We start from the raw sequence: 27,693 nt of genomic DNA on the forward strand, positions 1-27,693 counted from the left end.
TGGACCGTTAGATGATCGAGGGGTTAAAGGGGCACTTAGAGAAGATAAGGTCATCGCGGAAAGATTAAATGATTTCTTTGCTTCAGTGTTTACTGAAGAGGATGTTGGGGAGGTACCCATAATGGAGAAGGTTTTCATGGGTAATGATTCAGATGGACTGAATCAAATCACGGTGAACCTAGAAGATGTGGTAGGCCTGATTGACAAACTGAAGAGTAGTAAATCACCTGGACCGGATGGTATACACCCCAGAGTTCTGAAGGAACTAACAAATGAAATTTCAGACCTATTAGTAAAAATGTGTAACTTATCATTAAAATCATCCATTGTACCTGAAGACTGGAGGATAGCAAATTTAACCCCAATATTTATAAAGGGCTCCAGGGGCAATCCGGGAAACAACAGACCGGTTAGCCTTACTTCAGTGCCAGGAAAAATAGTGGAAAGTGTTCTAAACATCAAAATCACAGAACATATAGAAAGACATGGTTTAATGGAACAAAGTCAGCATGGCTTTACCCAGGGCAAGTCTTGCCTCACAAATCTGCTTCACTTTTTTGAAGGAGTTAATAAACATGTGGATAAAGGTGAACCGGTAGATATAGTATACTTGGATTTTCAGAAGGCGTTTGACAAAGTTCCTCATGAGAGGCTTCTAGGAAAAGTAAAAAGTCATGGGATAGGTGGCGATGTCCTTTCGTGGATTGCAAACTGGCTAAAAGACAGGAAACAGAGAGTAGGATTAAATGGGCAATTTTCTCAGTGGAAGGGAGTGGACAGTGGACTAGTGCCTCAGGGATCTGTATTGGGACCCTTACTTTTCAATATATTTATAAATGATCTGGAAAGAAATACCACGAGTGAGATAATCAAATTTGCAGATGACACAAAATTGTTCAGAGTAGTTAAATCACAAGCAGATTGTGATAAATTGCAGGAAGATCTTGTGAGACTGGAAAATTGGGCATCCAAATGGCAGATGAAATTTAATGTGGATAAGTGCAAGGTGATGCATATAGGGAAAAATAACCCATGCTATAATTACACAATGTTGGGTTCCATATTAGGTGCTACAACCCAAGAAAGAGATCTAGGTGTCATAGTGGATAACACATTGAAATCGTCGGTACAGTGTGCTGCAGCAGTCAAAAAAGCAAACAGAATGTTGGGAATTATTAGAAAGGGAATGGTGAATAAAACGGAAAATGTCATAATGCCTCTGTATCGCTCCATGGTGAGACCGCACCTTGAATACTGTGTACAATTCTGGTCGCTGCATCTCAAAAAAGATATAATTGCAATGGAGAAGGTACAGAGAAGGGCTACCAAAATGATAAGGGGAATGGAACAACTCCCCTATGAGGAAAGACTAAAGAGGTTAGGACTTTTCAGCTTGGAGAAGAGACAAGTGAGGGGGGATATGATAGAGGTGTTTAAAATCATGAGAGGTCTAGAACGGGTAGAAGTGAATCGGTTATTTACTCTTTCGGATAGTAGAAAGACTAGGGGGCACTCCATAAAGTTAGCATGGGGCACATTTAAAACTAATCGGAGAAAGTTCTTTTTTACTCAACGCACAATTAAACTCTGGAATTTGTTTCCAGAGGATGTGGTTAGTGCAGTTAGTATAGCTGTGTTTAAAAAAGGATTGGATAAGTTCTTGGAGGAGAAGTCCATTACCTGCTATTAAGTTCACTTAGAGAATAGCCACTGCCATTTGCAATGGTAATATGGAATAGACTTAGTTTTTGGGTACTTGCCAGATTCTTATGGCCTGGATTGGCCACTGTTGGAAACAGGATGCTGGGCTTGATGGACCCTTGGTCTGACCCAGTATGGCATTTTCTTATGTCTCAAAGCAGCAATAATTAAACCGATTTAAAAAACAAAACAAAACAAAACAAAAAAAAACCCAAAACAACCTTGACCCTGACAACCCTGTAAACTATCGCCCCATCTCGATCCTATCTCTCATAGCCAAGATCATAGAAAAGGTAGTACACTCCCAACTCACTGAACACCTAGAAAAAAACATCCTATATCCTACACAATTTGACTTCAGGAAAAACCTCAGCACGGAAATACTGCTACTCTCTTTGAACGACACAATTCTCAAAGGCTTCGACAATGGACATAAATACCTACTCATCCTCCTACACCTATAGGCAGCATTCAACATAGTAAACCACACAATTCTCCTGCACCGGCTAACCAAAATAGGACCAACCGACACAACCCTACAATGGTTCTCATCATACCTCACTAACAGAAGCTACCAAGTAACAATTAACAATACCCTATCCATAAGAATAAACCTAAACACCGGAGTCCCCCAAGGCTCCGCCCTTTCTGCTACTCTCTTCAACATATACTTACTGCTAATATGCCACCTTCTAAATGATCTCGGACTGAATCATTTCCTCTATGCGGACGACATACAAATACTAATACCAATTCAAAACACACTGGAAGAAACCTACAAGAAAACAACCTCATACCTAGCCACAATTAAACAACTACTAACACGCATGAAACTCATAGGGGTAGATTTTATAAATCTACGCGCGCGCGTACTTTTGTTCGCGCACGAGGTGCGAACAAAAGTACACTGGATTTTATAAGATACGCGTGTAGCCACGCGCGTAGCCACGCGTATCTTATAAAATCCGGGGTCGGCGTGCGCAAGGGGGTGCACATTTGTGCAACTTGCGGGCGCCGAGCCCTGCGCGCACTGCTCGTTTCCTCCGAGGCCGCTCTGAAATCGGAGCGGCCTCGGAGGGAACTTTCCTTCTACACCCCCACACCTTCCCCTCCCTTCCCCTACCTAATCCCCCCCCCCGGCCCTATCTAAACCTTCCCCCTACCTTTGTTGTTAAAGTTATGCCTGTCAGAGGCAGGCGTAACTCTGGGCGCGCCAGTGGGCTGCTGGCGCTCCATCACCTGACCCGGGGGCTGGTCCGGAGGCCTCGATCATGCCCCTGGGCCGGCGCCACGCCCCAACATGCCCCCCCAGAACGCCCCGAAATTCATGCCGCCCGCTTGACACGCCCCCCTTGCGAAGCCCCGGGACTTATGCGCAGGGGTTTTTTAAAAGGGTTACGCGCGTACCTTATGGGCGTAACCCTTTTAAAATCTGGCCCATAATAAACATCGAAAAAAACAAAATAATAATCATGGAACGAAAACCAAGCCCCACACCACCACCACTTCTCAAGCTCAAAATTCAGATAGCCCCAATCTCCCCAACAATACATACATGGAATCTAGGAATCATCATAGACAGTGAGCTATACTTCAAGAATCACATAACAACCAAAATTAAGGAAGGATACCACAAACTACTAACACTAAGACGTCTAAAACCATGTCTAACCCCAGAAGATTTCAGAACGGTTCTGCAACTACTCGTTTTCTCCAACATCGACTACTGCAACTCCCTACTTCTTGGATTACCATTTTCCAACATCAGACCACTCCAAATCCTACAAAATACAGCTGCCAGAATCCTAACAGGCACTAAAAAACATGATCATATAACCCTTATCCTCATATCGCTACACTGGCTCCCTATAAAATTCCGAATAGAATACAAAGCTCTGACATTACTACACAAATTACTTCACAAGGAAAAAAAACAGACTGGACAGGCATAAACATCAATCTACATACTCCTCAACGAAACCTCAGGTCTAACAACAAAGGACTCCTGACAATACCCTCCGTCCGAACTGCTCAGCTCAAAACAATCAGAGAAAGAGCATTCTCTATCGCCAGCCCCAAAATTTGGAACAAACTTCCAACTGATCTAAGACTGCAACCCAATTTAAAAACATTCAAAAAAGAACTGAAAACTTGGCTATTCTCCAAAGCCTACCAAGACACCCTAAATCCACCTAACAGCCCCCCTCTCAACAAACCCCCTAACTGAACCTAGACAGGCACATACTCCACAAACAACTTGTCACACTGAACACTAACGATTGCCTAATCCCAACACATTCTTGCTATCTTAATGTTACCCATCCTGTTTCTATAACTGACTGTACTTTCTCCCGACTATACTTGTATTATTACGTAAATCTATTCTTACATGACTCTGATAAAAAGCTATGTATTACCTATGTAAACTGTACTACTCCGATTGAAACTTGTAAACCGTTATGATGGCAAAACCGAATAATGGTATATAAAACTCGATAAATAAAATAAATAAATAAATAGATAATAAAAAGGTTTAGCGAATGAAAGCTTATTCTTCATTTAAATAATAAACATTTTCAACACAAGCAACTACGTAATACACTAGCCAGTTTTATTTTAATGGTTATTAGATACTAGTGTTTTCCTAATTGTTTGTTAGATAACAAATCTTAGCCAGCCTGCTGGCCCTGAATATTTGCTGCCCCAGGCAAACTGCAAGGCAGACCTTGAACAATCCTGAAAGGGGGTAAAATGGCTGCCAAGTCAAGGAAGTAAAAAAATGGCTATACTGTTGTATCTCAGTGACATGGAAGCACCATAAGCTCAGGAGGGAGGGAGCTGCCAGAACATAGTGCCATCACTGTAAGCAAGTTATGGCTTAGCCATGCATCTCTTTCAGTGGCCCAAGGAGAGAAGCTGCTTCTACTGTGGCATGTCCGGGGGAGAAGTGCTTACTCTGCAGAAGAACTGGACATGGATAGCCACTGTGGTGTTCTACAACCCAAGAAGACCTGCTATCCTCGGGTCTCAGCCCTGGAGGAATCCCTACTGCTGCCGGGACCCTACCCAGGAAGAGAGATCACAGTTGTTTTTACTGGGAGAAAAGTGGTGGTGAGGTAAGGGAGAGGAATTGGAGGGAGAGAGGGAGGAGGTAGGAAAAGAAGAATAAAGGATAAAAAGTTAAAGTTAAAAAAAAAAAGCAAATGGAAACATGTGAAAATAAAAAGATGAGCAAACTAAGAAAAATACAAAAAGAGAAAAATGGGAAAAATTAGTGAAACATTTAAAAAAAAAAAAAAAACAATAATAAAGTTGGGCAGGATAGGATGGAGATTTTCTCAAGTCCTAAAAATTTTGGCTGACATCTAAGTTTTTTTTTTAATTGTCTAGCCTTACTACTGTGGTGGGTGGCCCTTGTGTCTCTGTCTGGTGGGCTTTGGTCTATGTGTGTGTGTGATCTATGTCTCTGTGTATGATGTATTTTGTCTGCCTGTGTATCTGCCTATGTTTGTCTGCTGGGTATGCTATATCTATAACTCTCTCTGTGTCTATCTATGGTGTGTCTGTGTGTGTGTCTTCTGTCTGAGGTGGTATGTCTGTCTGTGTTTTGCTGTTTAGTTTTGGTATGTCAGTGTCTCTGTGCCTATCTAGATGTTGAATTTCTGTCTCTCTATTGGTATCTTTTTCTAGGTTTGGTGTATCTTTGTCTCTCCATTTTTGCCTGGGTGACTATGTCTATCTATCGGGCCGATTCAGTAAAGTCCGTGGGAGAGCGGGCGAATGCCTGCTCTCCCGGCGCGCGCACAGGCCATTCTCCTGTGCGCGCGATTCAGTATGCTAATTAGGCCCGGCAGTAAAACCAGGTAAAAGGAGGCGCTAGGGACACACTTTTGGACCGGAGTGGCGGCTGTCAGCGGGTTTGACAGCCGATGCTCAATTTTGCCGGCGTCGGTTCTCGAGCCCGCTGACGGCCACAGGTTCGGAAACCGGATGCCGGCAAAATTGAGCGTCCGGTTTTCGACCCGACAGCCGCAGGCCAACTTCAAATTTTATTTATTTATTTTTTTTACTTTTGGAAAGTTTCGGGACCTCTGATTAATATCGCCATGATATTAAGTCGGAGGGTGCACAGAAAAGCAGTTTTTACTGCTTTTCTGTGCACATTCCCGGTGCCCGAAGAAATTAGCGCCTACCTTTGGGTAGGCGCAAATTTCTGAAAGCAAAATGTGCGGCTTGGCATGTTGCGGGCGCTATTAGGTTCGGAGGATTGGACGCGCGTTTTCAGCCCCTTACTGAATAAGGGGTAAGGGAAAACGCGTGTCCAATGGCGGGTTAACAGTGCGCTCCGTCATCTGGGTGTCTGTTTTGCTTTCTGTCAGTCTGGGTGTGGGGTGTCTGTTTCTGTCTGGATATAAGGTATCTTTTTCTCTTGGTGTCTGTCTCGGTACAGAGTGTCTGCCTCTCTGTGCCCGTGTGGGGCTAGGGGGATCCCTCTAGACTGGAATAAGAGACCAAGGCCCAGAGGGATTAGGAGGGCCCCAGGAGAAAGAACGAAGGCTTGAGAAAGTGAAAATGCTGCACTGTAGGTTGCATTGCCACATTGTTTTGTTGAAGGTTGTTTGGTTTGTTACTTTTCACCAATAAAGAAATACATAAAGATTTTTCCCAGAGTCCATCCTGCAATCTGTTCACTGGCTATTCCTGACTGCTCGGTACCACATATGGTGTTAGCAGTGGGATCCCTGTTCAAAGCAGAAAGCACAAGCAGGAACCCAGAGACAAACATTTTTTTTTGTTTTCCCTGGGGCTTGGCTGCAAGGACTCCTGGGAACCGGTTATAGAAGGCCAAGAGGGCTGGCCCACCTGAAGCAGCTAGGGAATACCCAGTTAGTAAGGGCCGGACTGGTCAGAAAGTTTTTTTGCTTTCTTTTCTTTTATCCCAGAGACTCACCAAGCTTGCGGCTTGCGTAGGTGGAGGAGCAAAGAACCTGGAGAAGCTGATAGAAATTCTGGGGGAAGACCAGCAGCAGTTCCAGATAGTTATTCAAAATTTACAGTAACAGTTTATCCACCAATTCGCCCAGCCATAGTAAGTACTGGCATAGGCTACTAAAGCCATGCAAGCTGCCACAACCCGGGTGAATCTGCCACCTCCTGTCCTTTTCAAGATAAAGGCAGGGGAGGACTTGGAGATATTCTTTAAAAACTTTGAAAGGGCCACCTGAATAGCAGATTAACCAGAAGCTAACTGGAATTCGTACCTATCCAATTTGCTCATGGCCAAAAGCCAAGCAGCTTTTCATGCGGCTAATCCAGATGAAGAGTCACTTATGCAGAAGTCAAGACTGAAATCCTAAAAAGAGCTGGCTATAACTCAGAAACATACCATCAACAGTTCTAGCGGAGTGTCCTACAGCCTGGGGAAAGCTCTCAAAATCTGCTCCATTGCCTGAAAGATGCTGGCTGGAAGTGGCTGCAGTCGGCAGCAAAGACTGGCCTAAATGTAGCCAAACAGGTGCTTCTAGAAGAGTTCCTAGATGGACTTGACCAGCCCATGCGGTATTGGGTCTGTGACCACCCAGGGCTCACTTTGGAAAAAGCACTAGAATTGGCAGTGCCTGCTACCAGGCACAATTAATGCTTGATGTGGTACGGAGGCTAGAAAGACATATGGCCGAATTTTAAAATGGCCATGTGCGCAAATATTGGCAGTTACGTGTGTAGCCGAGCCCTGTGAGTGCTGCGCTTTTTCAAAAGGGCATGGCCACGCATGTAAATGCTGATAGGTGCACAATTGCCAGGCCCTAAAAAAGAGGCAGGCCGGGAGCATGGTCTGGGCAGGATGGAGGCTAGTCAGGACAGCGGCCATTAGCTGCTGTCCTGGGGAAGCGTGCGCCAGCAGTCGGCCGCTGTGTGCAAGTTGCTTCTGCTCCAATGGAGCAGTAAGTAAACAAATTAAAAAAATTATTTTACTTAAGTAAGGGGTCGGGGTGAGAGGGGAAAGGGTGCCGGGAACCGTGTGCACATGGATGTGCGCGCACGCACCTTTTAAAATCTACCCCGTAGTGCACAGTCTCCCTGGTGCAGCATTGAGAGTGAAGGACTCCAAGCAGCATCCTTCAGAGACGGATGGCTTGTCTTCTCTACCCAGAACCCAGGCCACAGTTTCTTCCACATGTTTTAACAGTGGTCAGAGAAGTCATTTGTGGGACCTGAAATTATGGGCATCAGCTTAGTGACCCAGCTAATACTAGAAAGTAAAATCTCCGGGGATAAAGGAAAAATTCCAAAGCAGGAAAGATCCTCATCCCGAAAGAAGAAAGGTACCGCAGAGAGTTCAAACCACCCCAGGAATGAAACTAAGGCTAATTTTTCTTTCTGTGCCCTCTGTGTGTAAAATGGTCATCAGGAGGACCTTTGCCCATTTGGAAAGGCCGAAAATGAAGAGCCCTTGAGAGGAACGGCTAATGGAAATAGGAATCCACCCCACAGGTCTTCTCTTTTTGTAGGACAGTGGACCATACTGATGAAGAGTGCCTATGGTTAGAAGACATGGAGTAGGAATGCAAGCTGGAGGAACACCGCAAGAAAGAGCAGAATGAGAACGAGAAATGGAAACAAGATTAGATTAACATGTTCGCAAAACTTCAGAATGGCAGGTTAGTGGATGTTCCTCATTGATGTCGTAAGGAATTCGTGATCTAGATAGAACTGGACGAAATTCCCACCCAAGCTTTGGTGGATTCAGAGTCTGGCAAGACTCTTGTTCATGAGGACCTGCTTCAAAAAGCACATCAGTAATATGAGAAAAGAGACACCTCTGTATATGAGGACAAACAGGAATACCCAAACAGTCAGGCCCTGCTGACGACCCTGGCAGGTTAAGCCATTATGGACGCGGGAGTCCTTCCCAAGTTCCTGTACCTGGTTATTCTGGGATGCGGCTGTCCCCAGTTTGCGGCCTTGTGGGGCCAGCTCACAGGGATTCAAGGCAGACCACCTGGGGGTGGGACATCTGTGAGGAGTAGCCAGGAATTAGTTCCTCAGAATACCTTAAAGGACCGGCCAGAGCTATCTGTACCAGTCTTCCTTAAGTACCAACACAGCAAGGGATACTGGGCTAGGCTGGATCCCTGCAGCCTGGGATAAGAGACTAGGGCCCACAGGGATTAGGAGGGCCCCAGGAGAAAGAACAAAGCCTTGAAAAAGCGAATATAACTTAATTGTAAGTTGCACTGCCACATTTGTTTTGGTGATCTGCATGAAACCGCAAAAATGTTTGGTTTGTTTCTTTTCACCAATAAAGAAGTATATAAAGATTTTTTCCAGAGTATAGCCTGGAGTCTGTTCTCTGACTATGTAGTAACCCATCTTGGAGATTCTAATCAACTGCAGGAAAGGAAGCGGGGGCCGCTGCTTAAAAAGCTTGCTCACCCCTGCCAACACATGCCATTGAATGGTCAATAGGTTTTACCGTGTTAAATGCACTTTAAGCTCATAAATGGGATTTGGAAAATTGATACAATAGTATGTTACATTTACACATGCAACTCCTTTGAAAATTACCTCCTAAATTTGGCAGTATAAAGATGCTAAATGCTGTGGTATTTTCTTCTGTATGTTACCCAAATAGTATATTTATATTAAAATATCTAAATGTCAATTTATGTTCTAGTCCAAAAACAGAGAGGAACATACATTGATTTTGAGCAATGATTTTATTTAATTTCCTCAGAGAAAATTCATTTTTAATTTTATCAGTGTGTTCCAGATACTTCATTGCTCAAAATAAAATATATATCATTAATATGATAATGCTGTTTTGAACAGAGAAAACGATCAATAACTGGAAGCATATAGCTTGTAATTGCACTTTTTGGTATATAAACTCTTGCAAATATGTACATCCAGGTTTGTTTTTTTTTTAAGTTATTTCCATTTCCTGTGCTCCATTCAACTATATTAAGGAAAATTTCAAGTAATTTGCACAACATTAATCCCTGAAGTAGAAACAGGTTATTAAATTTGAAATAGATATGCTTGCAACAAGTTCTTAAATATAAACCACAATAAAAAGCAATACCTGAGTAGAAATGTGTACCTTTAACTCGTGTATTGCTCATATTTATGATCTAAAATATTTTGCATATGCTTTCAGGCAAGTGATGTTTCTTAAGCTGTTATTTTTCAAAAACAGTGTGCAAATTCTCTTATCCACAAGCTAGTTTTCTTTATTATCTATAACAGTAATATCATACAGTTTCCTGCTAACAATGCCAATAGGAGAGAACACATTTCCATGTGAAAAAATACTGCTCTTAAATATAAAAGAAATCTGAAGACCTTCATTTATCAACTGAAGATGTATATTGGTATAAGAGCAAGCTTCCCCATCAACAGTACTCAATATTTGTAAAGAAACTCCTATGTCCAGCTGCATATGACAAATTTAAAAACTATAACAGATTTATTAAAAAGTACCATATGCCTTACATTGTTAGTACTGGAGCGAAATTATTAATCTTGTATAGCTCAACTCAACAGCTCAGTGGTTCTAATTCTGTGATGGATTTTCAGCTGAGATTTCCACACTTAACATTGACCAAGGATGAAAAAAGCTGACAAAATAGCATACTCAAACCATGTATGAAGAACAGTCAAGCAGTACACTTACAGTGACACCTAGTAGCCAATAGAGAGAAGTACTAAAGTGCCTAAGCAAAGGTCTGCTTGAGTAGGGCCTGACCACAAGCAGAACTCTGTGTGGCTCCATAATTCTTCCCCAGTTTCAGAAAGAATTTCAAGCTGGACTTATCTGAACAGTGAAGTACACACAAAGCCTCTCCTGCTGGAACATAACCCACTTAAGTTGACATCTTAGAGCACAATTGTGCACCCCCTTGCGGCGCCGACCCCGATTTTATAACATGTGCATGCCTGCGGGTGCATGTTATAAAATCATGTGTCCATGTGTGCACGCCAGGTAGCGCGCACGCATGTCTTAAAATCTACCCCTTTGTGAATACACAAGGGGTGACATCAGGCCAAGGAATAATAAGCAGTGCTGGAGATGGCTGAGGGGAGATATGATAAAGGATTATAAAATCATGAATGGAGTGGAATGGAGTGGAAAAGGTACATGTGAATCAGTTGTTTGCTCTTCCAAGATATACAAAGACTAGAGGAAACTCCATTAAGTTAGTAAGTAGTATATTTAAGACAAATTGTAGAAAATATTTTTTCCTCAACTCACAAGTAAGTTATGGAATTCAATGTTAGAGGATGTAGTTATGGCAGTTGGCACAATTGGGTTTAAAAAAGTTTGGACAAATGACTGAAGGAAAAAGACCATAACCCATTATAAACCAGGTAGACTTTAGGAAAACTATTATTTATCCCTGGATGTTAGCAACATGGGATCTATCTATTATTGGGGATCCTGCCAGCAACTTGGATTGAACACTATTAGAAACAGGAAACTGTACTTGATGGACCCTTGGTCTGCGCCAGTATGGCAATTCTTGTGTTCTTATGCTGAAGATATTGAGGCAGTATCAAAAACATCATAAGCAGACTACCAAATATTTATTACATTCATTCTTCTGTATCAGTGAGAGGAGAAGTGATTCTTTCTAGGAAGTCTGCAGACGAGAGTAGTCTCTAATCTTGCTTTTTGAACTAGATTGTTAAAATTTTTTACCAGTCAAATCCAGTAATTTAGGACTTTTTCTCTGGCAAAAATCTTTGATATCTTTTAAGATTCTACAACTACTGATTCATCAGAAAACTTGATTTTATCATGGCCTGAGCAGTGGTGAACTTTCTATTTTAAATCAATCTTTCTTGCACCCAGTAGAGTTGCTATTGGTGTTTGCCACATTTTTATTTGAAGGTTTTGAAGATTTGCGGAATGGTTCAAAGGTTGCTTTGACACTTATGTAAACTTTAGGTCTCCTGGTAAGTCTTTTGCTTCTAGTTACTCCTGCAACTTGAAAGGACTGATTGTGACATCTATTGTAGAAATGCTGGGTAATAAATAAATAAATAAAGTGAGGTTTTCAACAGGTGATGTATTCCTCTCTGGTCCTAGAGATGGATGTGATGGAAGATCTGCAGTCACCCAATGATTTATAAGAGTAAGATCCACTGGATAGACTGGAATCATCCTCAGAGTCTAAAATTAATAACAGATGTTCTGAAGACACAGGAGTTTATGACTTTCCTTTTCAAAGACCTTTTACTTGCTGATATAGAGAAATGGGCAAAAAATTCCATCTGGATAGTAAACTTCTTTAAGTCTGATGCTATCAAAGGGGTGGAATCGGTGTAATAGTTTAAAAAAAATTGTGGACAAAATCTAACCAAAGTTTTATAAATGAAAGTATGACATTCTATTGAAGGAAGTTGAGTAAAAGATGAGTTGTTCAATTCAGTGACCAATACTGCTCGTGAAGCCCTTTGGTGTATTAACAAAGATTTGGCATCAATGTCTTACTGAAGCTTTTGGCACCAAGGTGCTTGACATCAATGGCACCAAAACAATGGTGCTGGAGGATGATGGCATTGAACTCTTCTGAGCCGTAGAAGGTTTGCTATGGTAAACGGAAGACAATCTTGGCACAGCCAGTGGAAAATTTCTCTTTTTGCCCAACTTCGAGGAAGTGGAGTGTTTACAGCACCTTGGACATTCTGACCATCTTTTCAATTTGGGTACTGGGGCTCCTCCTGGAGCAGCATGGCTGGCCTGACTGGTTGGGGCTCCTCCTAAAGCAGCATAGCTGGCTTGACTGGTTGGGGCTCATCCCGGAATGGCATAGCTGCTGTGACTGGCTGGGGCTCCTCCCAGAGTGGCAAGGCTGGCATGACCGGCTGGGGCTCCTCCCGGAGCAGCATGGCTGACTTGGGCTCCTCCTGGAGCAACATAGCCGGACTAGGCCCCCTCATGGGGCGGCATGGCCAGACCAGGCTCCTCCTGGAGCCGCATGGCTGGAGTCAATGGTAGCACTCACCTCCTGAACTGGACTGTTAGGATCTGGAACAAAATTAGAGACTAGAACATGGCTACACTTCTCTCCAGGGAATAAAGGCAGACTCTGGATACTGAATACCAGATCCTTCCCAGGTAAAGGTTTCTTTGCAGGAGAGTGAGATGGAAGATCTGGGGTGGAGTGTATCACTGGATTCTGTTTTAGGATGAAGTCTGTTTTAAAACTATGCTCTGGGCAGGTATATCCTGGCTGACTGAGACACAGCTACAGCATCAGAACTAAGAGTAACCTTCACTACTGAAGTAATCTTTAAGACATCATCCACATAGTTAAACTTAGAGCAAGATGACCCAGTTTAATGGTGTTCTAATGCTTTCGGTGGGGCTCGAGGCTCTAATTAACTTTTGATTAGCTACAGTTGGAGTTTCAGGTCTCAGGACATAGATTTCAGTAATTTGTTAATGGAGTGGAAAACCCAGAGGAAGTTAAGTTGGACCTTATCAAACCCTCTTGTTCAGATGCTGGTTTTTAAAGGTAAGTTAGCTGGTGATGAAATACAGACAGGTGTAACTATCAATCTGGTAGAATCAAGAGTTATGTTGGTGTTAGAAGAAGCAGAAATAAACATGTACCTTTGGAACTGAATAATAATACTTTTCTCTTTTGATTGCCTTGTTTCTCCTCCACTGATTTCGCAAAGAGATATTGCCTTCAGAAAAAGTCAGAACAGTTTTTTAGGAGCAGAGTAAAACTGCTTTTCCTTTTTCAGTGTCTGGTACTGTGGATTAACTTCTGTGCAGCATTGGAGGGTTCTGTAAATGTGTGTTAACTGAAACCAAGGTGGAGCCAGGTTTAAGCTGCAAGGCTTCCCTCTTATTTCTATTGTCAACAAGAATACTGGGGGTCCTTTGAAACAAAATATACATTTTTTAACTTGATGCAATGTTCCTCTCTCCCTGCCTTTTGCTGATAGATATTACCTTCAGAAGGAATTAAGACATGCTGTTTTTCTTTTTTCAGTCTTTGGTGCTGCAGATTAACTACAGGGTGATCTAGAGATCTTTATGGGTGCATGTTAAGTAAAACCAAGTTGGGGGATAGGTTTTATTTGCAAGGCTTTTTCCCTGTTTCTAATTGCAACAGACAAACAGAAGTCCTCTGACACAGCAGGTACCTTTACACTTTGTAGCATTTCTCTTTCACACTGCCTTCTGAGGAAAGACGTTACCCTTTAAGAGGAACACTGACAGAGGCCGATACAGTAAGGACGCGTTAGAAAGAGTACGGCAGTGCCGGGCGCACCCTCGTTTGCCGCACGCACAGTTCGGATCACATACCGCTCGATACTCTATTTAAATGGCATGCAATGCAAGCCGCGTCCACGTGCGTCCATGAAGCGCAGATGGACTCAGGACCAATGGGTATAGTGTACTCCTGATAGCAGATAGGAGACAGAGTCAGATTTCAAAGCTGACGTCAGCCTACATATACCTGTGCAGGAAGCTCAGCTCTTCAGTATTCTCCTTGAATAGCAATTGTGGATATTTGTGTGCTTTAATAACTTGATTAACTTGGTTAACTTGATTAACTAGGACTGGTTCAACTGATTTCCAAATTGGAGACCACCAGTGCAGTCAACCGGATAACACCGACACCCCGGCAACTATGGGTGTCTTGAACTAGGGGGTAATACCTGGCTTACCCGTGCTTGTCTTGTTCTCGGGGGGTGTCACCCAAGGTTCCCAGATTCCGGGGCAGCCATGGGCAGGGTGCTGAGTCCATCTGTCTACACTAAGGAAAACGAAATTATCAGGTAAGTAATTTCTCCATTTCCTAGCATGTAGCCAGATGGACTCAGGACCAATGGGATGTACAAAAGCTACTTCCGAACAGGGCGGGAGGCTACCTGTGGCCCACTTAATACTGCCCTTGCAAAGGTTGTGTCTTCCCGGGCCTGGGCATCCAGGCGGTAGAACCTGGAGAAGGTGTGTATGGAGGACCACATTGCCACCCGACATATCTCGGCAGCGACAGCATCTTGGTTTCCGCCCAGGACACTGCCTGGGCCCTTGTAGAATGGGCCTGGACTTGCAGAGGTGGGGGCTTCCCTGCCTCTACATAGGCCGCCTTGATTACTTCTTTGATCCAGAGGGCTATGTTTGCCCGTGAGGCCGCTCTCCCCTGTTTCTTCCTGCTGTGAAGGACGAATAGGTGGTCCGTTTTTTTGCACAGATTCCGATCTTTCCAGGTATTGGACTAGGAGTCTGCCGATGTTTAGATGGTGAAGAAGGTGTGAGTCTCCGAGTCCTTATGTTCGTCTGGAGATGGCAGCGAGATGGTTTGGTTTAGATGAAATTGAGAAACCACTTTCGGGAGACAGGAGGGGACAGTGCGTAGCTGTATGGTTCCTGGTGTGAACCTGAGGAACGGTTCCCAACAGGATAGCGCTTGAAGCTCGGAGATGCGACGGGCTGAACATATTGCCACTAGGAATGCAGTCTTCAAGGTCAGGAGCCGTAGTGACAGGCCACGTGTTGGTCTGAAGGAAGTTCCTGCTAGGTAGTCTAGTACTAGATTGAAATTCCATAGGGGCACCGGCCACTTTAATGGTGGTTGGATTTGTTTGACCCCTCTCAGGAAGCGGGAAACATCTGGATGGGTTGATAGACTGATGCCGTCCACTTTGGCTCTGAAGCAGGCCAGTGCGGCAACCTGAACCTTGAGGGAGTTGAGAGACAACCCCTTCTTCAAGCTGTCCCTGCAGAAATTCCAGGATCAAGGGAATTTTGACTGTCCGCGGAAGGAATCTCGCGGTCCTCACACCAGGCTTTGAATACTCTCCATATTCGTATGTTAAGCTAGTGATGTGGAGAACTTGCGTGCTCAAGTAAGGTGTCAATCACTGCCTTAGAGTATCCGCTTTTCTTCAGGCGAGTCCTCTCAAGGGCCACACAGTAAGAGAGAATAGAGTCGGGTCCTCGTGGAGGATCGGTCTTTGCCGGAGAAGGTCCCTGTGTGGAGGTAGGCACAGAGGGTTCCCCGCAAGGAGTCTTCACATGTCTGCGTACCATGGCCTTCTTGGCCAGTCCGGGGCCACTAGAAGTACTAGTCCCCTGTGGTGTTCTATCTTGCGGATGCTTCTGCCCAGTAGTGGCCATGGGGGAAAGCGTATAGCAGGTCTTCCTGTGGCCAGGTCTGGACGAGGGCATAGATTCCCCAGGATTGTGGTTCTCGTCTGAGGCTGAAGAAACTTGGCGTTGGACCGGGTTGCCAGTAGATCCATGGCTGGGGTTCACCAGCAGGTTTACTATCAACTGGAAGGCTGTGGTCGACAGCGTCAATTTCCCTGGGTCTAGGCTTTCTCTGCTGAGGTAGTCCGCAAAGACATTGTCTTTCTTCCCGTGATGTGGGAAGTTGAGATCCCTTGCAGGTTTGTTTCCGCCCACGCCATGAGGGGGGTCTATCTCCAGGGACACCTGTTGGCTTCTGGTTCCTCCCTGGTGGTTGATATAGGTTGAGATAGAGCAGCTTTAAACTAGAACAAAGGGAAAGCCGACAGTCGCTCAGCAGCGCATGGTTCGGAGAGAGGGTATCTTCAAAGGATACTAAATGATGCATTAGAATTAGGGCATCCCAACAGTGAGGTTCCAATAAGTAGAAGAATAGTCCAAGTGCCTGTAACTAAAAACTCACCTGAGCTAAAAATTCTAACTTATCCCTATCAATTAAAAAGCAGAATGAAAATACAAACAAAAAACAAACTTTGAAATGTCTGTATGCTAAATGCCAGAAGTCTAAGAAGTAAGATGGGAGAATTAGAATGTATAGCAGTGAATGATGACATAGACTTAATAGGCATTTATTTATTTATTTTATTTAACTTCTTTTACTATACCGATACTCAAGACCAGGTCTTATCGTACCGGTTTACATTCGAACATGGGGAAACCAATTAACGTCTAAGTAGAAATGACAAGTTACATTAAAACAGGGAGCGTAAAACATGGATGTCGAAGATAGGGCAGAATTAAACTATAACATTAATGAGTGATAGATATAATCAACAAAAACAATAAATTAACAAAAACAATAAATTAGTAATACAGAAACATGGATATAATCAGTGGATATTTACATGGTATGTCCGGTGGGAGGAGTGGCGGGAGGTGAGGGGGGAGGGAAAAAGGGTGGGTTGTGGGGTGAGAGACAGAGTTGGTTAAGGTGGGTTCCTTCAACGGTAGGCTTGTGTAAACAGCCAGGTTTTAAGTTTTTTTCTGAAGGTTAGATGGCATTGTTCCTGGCGTAAGTCTTGAGGAAGCGAATTCCAATATAGTGGACCTGCTGTCGAAAGTGCTCGCTTGTGAATAGAGTTGTGGACTGATGATTTGTTGGGAGGGGCCTTGAGCGTACTTTTGTAGGCAGTTCTTATTGGCCTTGTGGATGTATGTAGTTCCAGAGGGAAGGTGAGTTGGAGAGTGGATTGTTGGTAGACAGTTTTGTGGATGATAGTGAGAGCTTTGAACAGTATTCTATATTGAATGGGAAGCCAATGTAAGATTTTTAGGATTGGTGTGATGTGGTCCTTGCGCCGTGTGTTTGTAAGGATCCTGGCCGCTGCGTTTTGCAGCATCTGTAGAGGTTTGGTCGAAGAAGCGGGGAGACCGAGTAGAAGAGCGTTGCAATAGTCGATCTTTGAAAACAGTATTGCTTGAAGCACAGAACGGAAATCCTGGAAGTGTAAGAGCGGTCTTAGATGCTTCAGGACCTGTAGCTTGAAGAAGCATTCTTTGGTTGTAGCGTTAATGAATTTTTTGAAATTCATTCTAGAGTCAAGGGTGGCCCAAGGTCTCTGACATGGCTTGCTAGTGGGGTTATTGTGTTATTGGTGAAGGGGTGGTTATCGCTAGGGGAGATAACCAGGAGTTCCGTTTTGGACGTATTTAGGACCAGGTTGAGACTCGAGAGAAGCCGGTTGATGGCATGTAGGCAGTCGTTCCAGAAATTTAGAGTTGAGATTGGGTCCGAGATGGGGATTATGATTTGCACATCGTCCGCGTATATAAAATGGGTGAGGTTGAGGCTATTGAGTAGCTGGCATAAGGAAGTAGATATATATTGAACAGGGTGGGGGAAAAGAGAAGAACCTTGTGGTACACCTTGTTTTGACGAGATGGGTGTGGATTCTTTGTCGTTTATTTTAACTTTGTAGTGCCTGTTGTTCAGAAAGGATTTAAAACCAGAGCAGTGCGGAGCCAGAGATGCCTATTTCCATTAGACGGTTGATGAGGATGTCATGATTTACCGTGTCAAACGCCGCAGAAATAGCGAGTAGGGCTAGAAGGTATGAATGTCCCTTGTCCAGGCCCATCAGGATGGTGTCCGTTAAAGAAGAAGGAGGGATTCTGTGTTTAGGGCATTTTCTGAATCCGAATTGAGAAGGGTATAAGATATTGTGAGAGTCCAAGTAGTCGGTGAGACCGGAAGTTGACAAGTTTTTCCATTAGTTTAGCTATAAAAGGTAGGTTAGCGATGGGACGGAAATTTATAGGGTTGGCTGGGTCCAGGTTGGGTTTTTTAGTAAGGGTTTGCAGTGAAGCAATTTTTAAAGAGTCAGGGACAGATCCTTGATTGAGGGAGCAATTTATGATGTCCTGCCAGAGATTTGGCAATGGTGTTGGGAATGGTGAGGAGGAGTTTGGTCGGTATTTGGTCCAAAGGGTGAGAAGAGGGTTTCATTTTTTTGATAATCGATTCTATTTCCATGGATGATGTAGGTTCAAGAGATTCTAGCGTCTGTTTAAGGATAGTTGGTGATGGATTTTGGCTAGGAGTTTGGCTAGGAGGTTGTAAGGCTGTTGCTGAGGTGTTGGATGTTGCCAGGGGGCCAAGTAGGTTTTTGATTTTGTTGTCAAAGAAAATCGCCAACTCTGTAGATTTGTTTTGGGCTTCTTCTTCTGAGAAGGTAGGGGAAGTGGGAGTGGTGAGGGCTGCCACATATGAGAAGAGCGTTTTAGGGTCGTATAAGGAAACCGTGTATTATTTGGCATAAAAATCTCGTTTGGTGCGGGAGATCGATGTTCTGTAGAAGCTCATTGCTGTTTTGTAAGAAGCCAATGAGGTGGGGGAGGGATCTTTCCTCCAGCGTTGTTCCTTGTGTTGTAGGTCTTGTTTGAGTTTTCTTAATTCCGTAGAGAACCAGGGTTTTTTGTTTCGAGCGTGCTGGTTGATAATTTTTGAGGATAATGGGCAAATTGTGTCTGCTACTGCGTGTGTGATTGTTTGCCAGGAGTTAATTGCGGTATCAGCATCTGTGAGGTCCAGTTTGGGATAGGTCTTTGGCAAGGCTGTTGTTGAGAGTGTCCATGGAACAAGGTTTCCTGAATTGGATGGAGGATTTGGTAGCAATAGGGGTCTGTTTTTGTTTTGATGGCTAGTTTTGTAACTATCATCGAATGGTCTGACCAGGGGATGGGGGAGCAGGAAGGTGGGGAGATGGGCCGAGATGGTTTCATTTGTGAATATCAGGTCAAGCGTGTGGCCTGCCTTGTGGGTGGGATTATTTAATGATTTGATTGAATCCCATAGCCTGGAAGGAGGAAAGGAGGGCTTCGCAGTTGGATGATGGGGAGGGAGAGTCAACAGTGGATGTTGAAGTCTCCTAAGATGATAGCAGGTGAGATGGAGTTGATATGTTTGGCTATAGTTTCGATGAGGGGAGAGGGGTCGGCTTCTAGGAGCCCTGGGGGGGCGTAAATAAGGCAAATTTGAAGTTGGGAGGATTTGAATAATCCGATTTCTAGTTTAGTCGTAGATTTGAAGGCTTGCTGAGTTAGTCTTAATTCTTTTTTGCGATTAACATTATTCCACCCCCTCTTTTTTTAGGTCTGGGGATAGAGAATATGTCGTATTGTTCTATTGGCAGTTGGTTAATTATGGCCGTATCTGTGTTTTTCAGCCATGTTTCGGTAATGGCACATATGTCCGGTTGAGAGTCTAGGAGGTGGTCGTTGAGCAAGTGGTATTTTTTTGAGAGCGATGCGAGTTTAGAAGGCTTAGGTGATTAAGGATAGACTTAGGAATTGTGTTAGTGGGGAGATCATGATTGGAATCAGAGATCTCTTTGAGCGTATGTCTTTTTTGGATGAAAGTTGAAGTTGGTCAGATGACAGCTGTTATAATAGCTAAATGATGCGTTGTATGGGGTGGCTGGATGAATGCTGGATGCTGGAGTGGCTGGATGCTGGAGTAACTGGATGAATGCTGGATGCTGGAGTGACTGGATGATGCTGGGTGCTGGAGTGGCTGGGTGAAAGATAGAAGCTGGATGGGTTGGCGCTTATAAGGAGAGGGTGGGGTAGCTGAAGGAAAGTAGCGAAGGTTGCTTCTATGGCCCCTCAGTTGCTTCTATGGCCCCTTAGTTGCTTCTATGGCCCCTAGTAGCGAGATTCCAGGGGCTGACGCCGACTGCGTGGGGAGGCCGACCTGGGCTGAGGGAGAATCGTGGGATGGCGGCGCAGGTGGAGAGTATAATGGCTGCAACTTCAAGATTCGTGGTTCTGGTGCGGTTCTGGTGCGCACGAAGGGGCGCACAAAAAGGGCTGGCCCCTTTGGTCGCGCTCCTTCGGCGCGCAACGCCGGGATGAGCAGCCGGGATTTAAATCCCCCCGCTTACCTCTGCTGCTGACGTGTCCTGCGATCCTGTCCCTGGTAGGTAGTTTTGTTTTTCAGTGGGCGGAGCGGAGGGACGATCGGGTGAGCCGCGTGGCCGCTGCTGGAGCCCCGGTGGTGAGTGCTTTGTTACTCTAAGGCCTTGCCCAGACGGGCTTCAGCGCCGGCTGCGCAGGCCTGTCCTGGAGCTGCAGTCGATCCGTGGCGGTGGAACGATCTCGGCGGTCGCGGAGGAAGAGGACGCCGGGAGGAGCGGCCGGGATTTAAATCCCCCGCTTACCTCTGCTGCTGAACGTGTCCTGCGATCCTGTCCCTGGTAAGGTAGTTTTGTTTTTCAGTGGGCGGAGCGGAGGGACGATCGGGTGAGCCGCGTGGCCGCTGCTGGAGCCCCGGTGGTGAGTGCTTTGTGAGAAAGGCTTAGAAAAAATCCATTCCTTTTCCTGCAAAAACTTCACATTTCTCAGTTGTTCCAGATGTTCCAGGCGGATCCAATCAGAGCCGGTCAGAGCCGCGCGCCTTCGGCGGCAACGCCTCGGCAGCTGTGCACCATAAGGAGGCTGTTTAAGCTCCCTTCCGGCCCTCCCTAATGACGTGGAAGCTGTTAATTGGTTCTCAATACCAGCAGGGCAGGCTTAGTCTACCCCCGGGAGTCCAATCTCACCCTCGCGGCAATCAGGACCAGAGAATTCCAGAAATATCAGGCAAGTAGCGACAGCCACAGGAAATATATCTCCAGGAAAAACTTTCCACTCCAGTCACAGGCAAAACTCTCCTCGTCTCCTCTGCAAACACTTTAATACAGAAACCCTCCTACTTACCCTCACAGACGCCATCCTCATAGGCCTAGACCAAGGTTACTGCTACCTCCTTGCCCTCCTAGACATCTCCGCAGCATTCGACACAATAAGCCACAATCTTCTACTCTCCCGCCTGTCTGAAATTGGCATTACTGGTGTAGTCCTCCTTTGGTTTAAATCCTACCTTGCCAACAGACAATTCTCAGTCAAAATAGGCAACTCCGAATCCACACATTTTTGCCTCACATAAGGAGTTCCCCAAGGCTCCTCTCTCTCCTCCACCCTCTTCGACATCTACCTATTACCTCTCTGCCAACTCCTGTCCTACCTCGGCCTCAAATTCTACATCTACGCTGACGATGTACAAATCATCATACCGATACAAGAATCTATCTCCGAAACACTAAAATTCTGGGAGAAATGTCTCGCCTCCATTAATTCCCTACTCACAAATCTCCACTTCGCCCTCACCACCACTAAGACTGAACTGCTCTTCATATCCAACCACCAAAGTCCCAAGCCCTCACTCACTAGTGACACAGCTTTCAGCTCAATTTCCTCCCAGTCCTTCGTACGTGACCTTGGAGTCTTAATTGACCAGCAATTAAATTAAAAAAAACATATCAACAATGTCCTAAAGGAAGGCTTTTACAAGCTTAACATCATGAAAAAACTTTTAACCCTTACTCCATACACATGATCTCCGCACCGTCATACAAGCGACCCTATCATCCAAGTTGGACTACTGCAACTCCCTCTTCCTAGGCCTTCCCTACTCTACGATGAAACCACACCAAATGCTGCAGAATGCAGTTGCAAGAACCATCACAAATGCCCGTAAATTTGATCACATAACCCCTATCCTTAAGGACCTTCACTGGCTCCCGATCCAATCACACATCCTTTTCAGAACCCTCAACATTCTACATAAATCCATCTACAAACACAACTGCAACTGGCTTGATGAGCCCTTCCACTGCAAACCCTCCACCCGCCCCTCCAGAGCAATCAGTCAAGGCTCTCTCCACATCCCATCCCTTAAGAGAGCTCACCTCACTTCTACAAGGGATCGAGCCCTATCCATTGCAGGCCCCACCTGTTGGAATTCACTACCCACGAACCTACGCCTCGAACCTTGCTCGATCAACTTCAAGAAAAAGTTAAAGACCTGGCTCTTCAAGCAGGCTTACCCAGACTAGGGCCTTATCCCATGATCCCACACTTGCCCATGATACCACCCTCTTAGAATCTCCCACCCTAATTTATTTATTACTATCATGTTAACTCTTCACGCAAGCAATACTTTTATATTGTCATATTTGTCGTTGTTACCATGTTATTACTCCTCCCTGTAATTGCATTGTTATAGTTTACACTTTTTTTGTTCCTCTCTCTACTTTCCTTATCTAGTTCAAACTCCTTGTTTTCTGTATATTTTTCTATTCCTTTTTGTCCAATCCCCCCTTCCTGTTCCATGTATTTTCTACCTTTAGTTTATTGTAAACAGATATGATGTCTCCCACTAATGTCGGTATAAAAAAGTCCATAAATAAATAAATAACTAAATAAATAAATAGTGGCGCTATCTGTTAGGAGACGAGAAATACTGAAGAGCTGAGCTTCCTGCATGGGTATATGTAGGCTGACGTCAGCTTTGAAATCTGACTCCATCTCCCATCTGCTATCAGAAGTACACTATGGGGCGGATTTTCAGCGCCCTGCTCGCCTAAATCCGCCCAAAACCGGGCGGATTTAGGCGAGCAGGGCCCTGCGCGCCGGTAAGCCTATTTTACATAGGCCTACCGGCGCGCGCAGACCCCGGGACTCGCGTACGTCCCGGGGTTTTCGGAGGGGGCATGTCGGGGGCGTGTCGGGGGGCGGGCCCGGTCGACGCGGCGTTTCGGGGGCGTGTCGGCCGCGTTTTGGGGGCGGGTACGGGGCGTGGCTACGGCCCGGGGGCGTGGCCGCGCCCTCCGTACCCGCCCCCAGGTCGCGGCCCGGCGCGCAGCAGGCCCGCTGGCGCGCGGGGATTTACGTCTCCCTCCGGGAGGCGTAAATCCCCCGACAAAGGTAAGGGGGGGGTAGACAGGGCCGGGTGGGGGGGTTAGGTAGGGGAAGGGAGGGTAAGGTGAGGGGAGGGCAAAGGAAAGTTCCCTCCGAGGCCGCTCCGATTTCGGAGCGGCCTTGGAGGGAACGGGGGGAGGCAGCGCGGCTCGGCGCGCGCAGGCTATACAAAATCGATAGCCTTGCGCGCGCCGATCCAGGATTTTAGTGGATACGCGCGGCTCCGCGCGTATCTACTAAAATCCAGCGTACTTTTGCTTGAGTCTGATGCGCAAGCAAAAGTAGGCTGTTCGCGCGCCTCTTAAAATCTACCCCTATACGCATTGGTCCTGAGTCCATCTGGCTACACGCTAGGAAAGCAGTTGTTTTCTACATAGAATTTTTCACATCTTCTAAAGAAGGTTGCAGGATTAGGAAGACAGCAGTGACAACATACCAGTTCAAATGGTGGACTCATGTATTGGCAACCCCTGTATACCCAGAAACAAGGGATATAAGGCAGTGCTCTAGTAACTGGAGCTTTTGGAGCAATAGGTATTTGGTCAGAAATTAATTTAGAGACCTTACAATAAATGCAATCTTCTAGAAACATGGAATTCACACATTTGCATCTCTTGCATTCCTATAAGACAGGACTGGGGAATTTACACATGACACAAATTGTGAATCATGGGGGCTATGACCCGGGCATCGAAAGCAAAGCCAATATAAAGCTGAGGGCCCAAAAGGATTAAAAGACTTTTCATGGGTTTACCAGGCAGGCAAGGAGTCCTGAACCCACTCCTATGCAGACAATATGGCCTTGTCATTCTGTCACAACTGAGGGTCTGGCTAGAGCTGGGGGAACTCTATGGGGCAGCCCAGGACTTCAGGGCAGAGCAGAAAGGATCTTCCTTGCAAGCTGAACCCTTGTATTCTGGCAGCCGGCAGGATTTAGGCTGTGGTTGGAGTCAAGGTGCAGGCTGGAGGCAAGGAGTGGATACAAAGGCAAGGCAGTGCAGGTCTGGAGACTGAATCAGTGCAGGAAATTGAGGCAAGACAGGACTGGAGTTTGAGGCACGGGCTGGATACAAGGGACAGGACTAGGCCAGACAATGACAAGATTAGACAAGACAGAACAGAGAAGAAGAATTACAGAGGCCTAAAGGCAGAGGCTTGGAAGGCCTATAGGCCCCTACACATAAGGCCCACAAGCCAGACAAGGAGATACTAGGAAGCCCAGAGGCTGCAGGCTAGGTAGAAGGCCTGAGAAAGCCACAGGGCTAGACAGAAGACCTGAGAAAGCCACAGAGCTAGGCAGGATAGGCAGAAGACCTGAGAAGGCAACAGAGCTAGGCAGAAGGGCTGAGAAGGCCACAAAGGCTAGGCAGAAGGGCTGAGAAGGCCACAAGGCTAGGCAGAAGGGATGAGAATGCCACAAGGCTAGGCAGAAGGGATGAGAAGGCTACAGAGCTAAACAAGACAGAACAGAGCCAAACAGACTTGATGACAAGGCATCAGGTATTATAGGAGGCAAGATTAAATAGACCAAGCCATGCTGACTCATGGGCCCATGGAGACTATGGTTGGAGTGAGTGCAGGTGTAGCTCCATGGGGACCTCTAGTTGCAGGGAGGCTGTACAGCAGGCAGGATCTTAACAATTATTTTATAGACTTCTATTATATCTCCTCTCAGCCATCTCTTCTCCAGGCTGAAGACCTCTAAACTGTTTAGCCTTTCCTCATAGAGCAGCTATTTCATCTCCTCTTATCATTTTGGTTGCCCTTCTCTATACCTTTTCTAGTTTTGCTATATCTTTTTTGAGCTGAGGTGACTAGGAAATGATATAAAGCTAACTCTTTATAAAACAGTTTTGTTTAAAGAAATGTAACAAATACCTGTAATTGGCAAAACTGAATATCATTAAGATAATTTTTATTTTTTTCCTAATTTGGAACATATATAATTAGCAAGGATTTTAAATTTTTTTTTCTCTTCAAATGCCCACCTTTTGCCTTTGAAAGACAAAAAGAAAAAGAAAAAGAAATCCAGGAAAGTTTATTCACTATCCACCGGGGTTCTGATTTGGTCAATACTGTTTACAGACTACTGAGATCCATAATGAGCATTTTGGGGTGATCTTCCTTGTAAAGGGGAAGTTTTATGTATGTGTCTGTATGTTCAGATTTTATGACTGTCTATATCGTTTTCTGCAACAAATTTTGAAGTGTGTGGATTACAAATCTTTAAATAAATAAAAATAAATAAAGAAGGCACTTCACAATGCTTCGGAGCCAACTGATTTGACACTTTCTTTAAAAAGCAAAAGGGAGATCATTTGTGGGGGAAGGACATTTTATGGAGTCATTTTAGTAAAAAAATAATACGTGAACTTTGACTGTATGCATTTTCTTATAAAGCTATATTGGTCAGTCCTTACATCAGTCAGCTGTTTGTTGCGGGTTGGTGTTACCGCAGATGTCGTCTGTTTATTTCCAGCCTTCAGTGCTGCATCTCTTCTTGCTTGTTCAAGAAGAACTCTTGCACGTTCTTTAAGTTCCTCCTGCCTTGATAACATTCGCTGCTTAAAAATAAATATTCAAGTAAGCGACAAGGATATACAAATATAATACTTCTGAAATTATATTTATCAAGCATGACCTAGTAAAGAGAAATCAAAATACTACACTATTTGTTCTATATTATATTTCTTTTTTCCCTTTCCACATAGAAACATAGAAATGACGGCAGAAGAAGACCAAACGGCCCATCTAGTCTGCCCAGCAAGCTACGCACTTTATCCATTTTTTTCCCCCTTTTTTTCTCTTCCACCTGTTACTATTGGCTTCCAGTACCCTCCAGCCCTAATTCCCCTCCACCCCACCACCAATTTAGAGAGCAGCGCCGTATCTGCATCCAAGTGAACGTCCAGCTCAATTAGGAATAGCAACCGCTGTAACAAGCAGGCCACACCCTTACCCCATACTCTTACCCACCCCTGTTTTTATTTTTTTTTTTTTTGAGATAGCAGCCCTCCATCCTTCCGCTCCGTGAAGGTGGAGCACCAACTACTGGCCACTGGCATCCCGCTCCGTGAATGCCTCTGTGGCTACTGCCGCTCCGTGCAGTGTTTGAATGCCTCTATGGCTACTGCTGCTCCGTGCAGTGTTTGAATGCCTCTGTGGCTACTGCCGCTCCGTGCAGTGTTTTGCTGCCTCCTCTTTATTCACGCCCTCATGTAAGATTCACGCCCACATGTAAGATTCATATGTACATACACATACATATACATGCACATATATATTAATAGGTACAAACAAACATTTATTTTGACTTTCCTTGGAATTTTGGGATATATGACCATGGGATATGGATATTTCAAGTGGTGATGGGATGATTCTATTCAAGTTTCCACATGCTTCCCTCCTTTACAAACCTATAATAACTCAAGGTGGGATCATCCCAAGAAAGGAATGACAACAGTGAAGAATTATGAGGTTGGTTTCTTTTTTATGGCCACAACTGAAACTATACAACTTATTTTAGTTGTGATAAATTACATCTTTACTTTGATTTACAGAGGGGTGAAAAATAAATTAATTATTCCATCGATATATTTCCTCTTCACATCATTACATATGCATTTCTAATTACATCCCTAAAATCATCTTTAGCAGTGTTAAAGCAAAGAACAGCATCATATACAAACAGGAGGATTAATACAATTAACTGAAGATTCATTTAAGGATTAGGAAGAGAAAAAAATGACTAAGAAAGTGTTAATTTTAATAAAAATGTAAGCATTGTTTAAAAAGTTAACTGTATAAACTACTAAAATTGAACTGTTTAAACAATACAGCCTACAGATGTAGAGAGAGGACCCCTCCCACTCGATGTACCCATGAGCTCCCCAGGCTGACCAATAGTGGACCTACAGCCTCAATATGGGAAGCCATGCAGTATTCCTGGAAAGGGGAAACTAGAAGCCAGCTGCAAGGATCCTGGGTTCACACTGGCATATATTAATGTTAAATGGTAAGTCCTAAGACTTGCTATACTGGATAAGACCAAAGGACCATAAAACCCAGTATCCTGATCTAACAGTGGTCAATCCAGGACAAAAGTACCTGGCAGGATCCCAAGGGGTAAGCAGATTCCAAGCTGCTTATCCCAAGAATAAGCAGTGTATTTCTGCAACTCTATCTTAATAATGGTTAATGGAATTTTCCTCCAGGAACTTCTTCAAATCTTTTTTAAATGTAGCTACACTAATAGCTTTCACCACATCCTCTGGCAATGAATTCCAGAGCTTAATTATGCATTGAGTAAAAAAAAATCTTCTCTCTTATTAATTTTAAATGCATCTCTTAGCAACTTCATTGTGTGTCCCCTGGTCTTTACTTTTTTGAAAGAGTAAACAACTGATTAATGTTGAGATTACTTACCTGATAATCTCGTTTTCCTTAGTGTAGACAGATGGACTCAGAACGAATAG

General features: G+C 44.5%; 1 protein-coding gene across 5 annotated transcripts in view; it reads right to left on the minus strand.

The window, feature by feature from the left end:
* The window catches only part of EHBP1 (EH domain binding protein 1), an 807,334-nt gene that overhangs the window by 341,979 nt on the left and 437,662 nt on the right, over positions 1–27,693 (minus strand). For all 5 annotated transcript variants that reach the window (XM_029593675.1, XM_029593673.1, XM_029593671.1 and 2 more), the window contains one exon: positions 25,639–25,782. In XM_029593675.1, the coding sequence (XP_029449535.1) occupies positions 25,639–25,782 (144 nt within the window). The remainder of the gene's footprint in view (positions 1–25,638; positions 25,783–27,693) is intronic.

The sequence above is a fragment of the Rhinatrema bivittatum genome, chromosome 3 (genome assembly GCF_901001135.1).
Source record: "Rhinatrema bivittatum chromosome 3, aRhiBiv1.1, whole genome shotgun sequence".
Classification (NCBI taxonomy): Eukaryota; Metazoa; Chordata; class Amphibia; order Gymnophiona; family Rhinatrematidae; genus Rhinatrema; species Rhinatrema bivittatum.